The sequence below is a fragment of the Crocodylus porosus genome, unplaced genomic scaffold, assembly GCF_001723895.1.
Source record: "Crocodylus porosus isolate Cpor-Errol unplaced genomic scaffold, CroPor_comp1, whole genome shotgun sequence".
Classification (NCBI taxonomy): Eukaryota; Metazoa; Chordata; order Crocodylia; family Crocodylidae; genus Crocodylus; species Crocodylus porosus.
In genome coordinates this window covers 855,292-857,740 of record NW_017728944.1, presented here as the reverse complement: position 1 = coordinate 857,740, position 2,449 = coordinate 855,292, and the positions used below count along the sequence as shown (strand labels likewise).

The 2,449-nt window shown below is 47.9% G+C and overlaps 1 protein-coding gene across 1 annotated transcript in view; it reads left to right on the top strand.

The window, feature by feature from the left end:
- PCGF2 (polycomb group ring finger 2) overlaps positions 1-2,449 on the top strand; it is a 27,909-nt gene that overhangs the window by 2,067 nt on the left and 23,393 nt on the right. The window contains exon 2 of the mRNA XM_019550260.1: positions 2,118-2,257. Within this exon, the coding sequence (XP_019405805.1) occupies positions 2,146-2,257 (112 nt within the window). The 5' untranslated portion in view covers positions 2,118-2,145. The remainder of the gene's footprint in view (positions 1-2,117; positions 2,258-2,449) is intronic.

Here is a 2,449-nt window from a genome sequence, read left to right as displayed (position 1 = left end):
CGCGGGAGGTACGTGCGGGCCCGGGCGCCCCACGGCGCGAGCTGCGGGCTCCGGGCCGTGAGCAGGCGGCCGGGGGCCCTGTGCAGGGGGACCGGGATCGGGGCCGGGGCCTGGGAGGCTGCTGGTGGGGTGGGTGCAGCGTGGTCTTGCAATGCCAGGCTGTGCGTGGGATGTGGCAGGTAACATGGGCACTCAAGTGCGTGCATCTCTGTGTGCCTGTCTGTCTGCCTGTCGTGCACGGTGTCGGTGTGTGCCTGTGTGTGTCGCTGCGTGTGCCAGTCTCTACCATGCTGCAAATATGCAGTGGCCTGGCATGTTCATAGTGTGTCTAGTCTGCCCACCTGCATGTACGTGGAAGTGTTAGCTGCATTTCTGCTAGGGGTCTCACCTGGTATATTGCACCCTGCATTGGCACAAGAGGGGGTGCAGGTCAGGATGGGAAGGCATGTGGACGGGCATCACAGTGTTGTGTTATACTTGTGTGACCATGTCTGTGAGAGAGAGATGTGGTGCTTTGAAGATGCAAACTGGGGCAGCAGTGTGTGTATGTACGGGTGCATTGGCAGATGCTTCATGCGTGTCTGGTATCTCCTATGTGTGTCGTAGGTACCATGTATGTTTTTGTGTGTGTGTGGGGAGGTGTTTCGTTTCTTGCTTCTCACGCACACACAGATGCAGGCAGCATGCTCACCAGAGGCCCTTCCTGCTCCCCCCTTTTTTCAGGCCTGTGCATTTAATGAATTGCATGTTAATGTTCAATTAGACCATTTATCTGATTTGTTCTGGGCCATTGGCTTTCTGAAATAGGATGAGTCATGCGGGGTGGCAGTGGGTGTATGGCATGGAAGGGAAGGGGGGCAGGACCAGGGCAGAAACTGCAAGCCTCCCTCGGCTTTGTTATCTCGTGTCACCAGTAGCTGAGGGGAGAATGACGGAGGAGGACACGTGGACAGCTAAGGGCTAAGGTGAAACTGCAGCAGCCCCCTTAGCTGGATAGGGTGGAAATGCCAGCTGCATGGTGCAACTCTGATCCTCCTGGTTGAGGGCACTGCAGAGTGTGTGTGTGTATATATGTATGTGTATGTGTACTGAGCTTACGGTGGCAGAAGAAATGTAGTTGGAGGGAAGGCATATAGGGGATGAAAAACAGTACTGTTAACTATTTATGAGGAAAGGGACTCTATAATCAATAACCCAGAAGTGTTCCTGTCTTTGAGTGTCACTTTTATGTCCATTTTTTAAATCCATTTTTGCACCTAGATAACATGCATAATCCTAATGGAGGGGGAAAATGAGCTTTGTGTGTTTTGGACTGAGATTTATTCTTTCTTCCCAGTTCTGAAATGTAAAGCTACCACTGAAACCTGCAGGTTGTGTCTGGTTTTTAATCCCTCCATATCTTGACAGGGTTGTCTGTGTGGCATTTCTCTTGGTTGGGCCATGCCAGGAATGGTATTGTCTGCATATTAATTGATTTTCGTCCGTTAAAAAACGTTATTAAATTAACACACAGGAGATGAAGAAATTTGGTGGGGAAACAAAGGGGGAGAGAACATTCCTGATAAAGATGCAGTGCAATTATAGGCCAGGCTGTGAAACTGTAACTCGCATTGAATTTATATCTTTCTCCCTATTACTATTATTTTACATTTATATTGTGGTACAACATAAATAATGCAGAGACTATGGGTCCCGTTTTGCCAGGCTCCGCAAAGACATAAATAGTCTCCTTGACATACTCAGGATTGCCCTTAGAAAGGGTGTTACTGCTTATGGCTCTGGCTGGATATGGAAAGAAAAAGAGTTTTTTTGTTGCATTTAAAATGCAAATATCAGGTTTTTTACCCTTGTCTCTATATTGTTACGTTTTAAGGCCTGACCATAGGAACTAGGCTCCAAGGAGGGGATGTATGTGAATAATTCCTAAATAAATGTTAAAACCTCTGCAGTTTTTAACTGACTGCTTCATTCCCTTTTGGGATGTTGCCTTCTCTTGCGCTAGCCAATTACTTACTCTAGTCTCTATAATATTCCTGGAGGGTTGGGATGCCCATGTAGCTGCTGCTAACATGATCCTCAGGCCATGGTGGAGTGTGTTTGTGTGTTTTTATTTCCAGAGAGGATCTGCCCACACCCTGATCCAAAATGCACAGAACCACCAGGATAAAGATCACTGAACTGAATCCCCATCTGATGTGTGCCTTATGCGGAGGCTACTTCATTGATGCAACCACCATAGTGGAATGTTTACACTCATGTAAGTCTCCAATGTGTCCCAGGAGGGGAAGGCAGTGAGCAGAGGAGACTGCCCGTCCTGAAGGAAATGTTCTTTGCTTTCCTGCTACAGGCAGATCTCTGTTCTTGGTGTTAAGTTCAGAATCTTGTTGAGGATCGGAGATCCCTTTCCGCTCAGCAAATGATAACTGTCAAGAGTTTTCAAAAGTAGCTA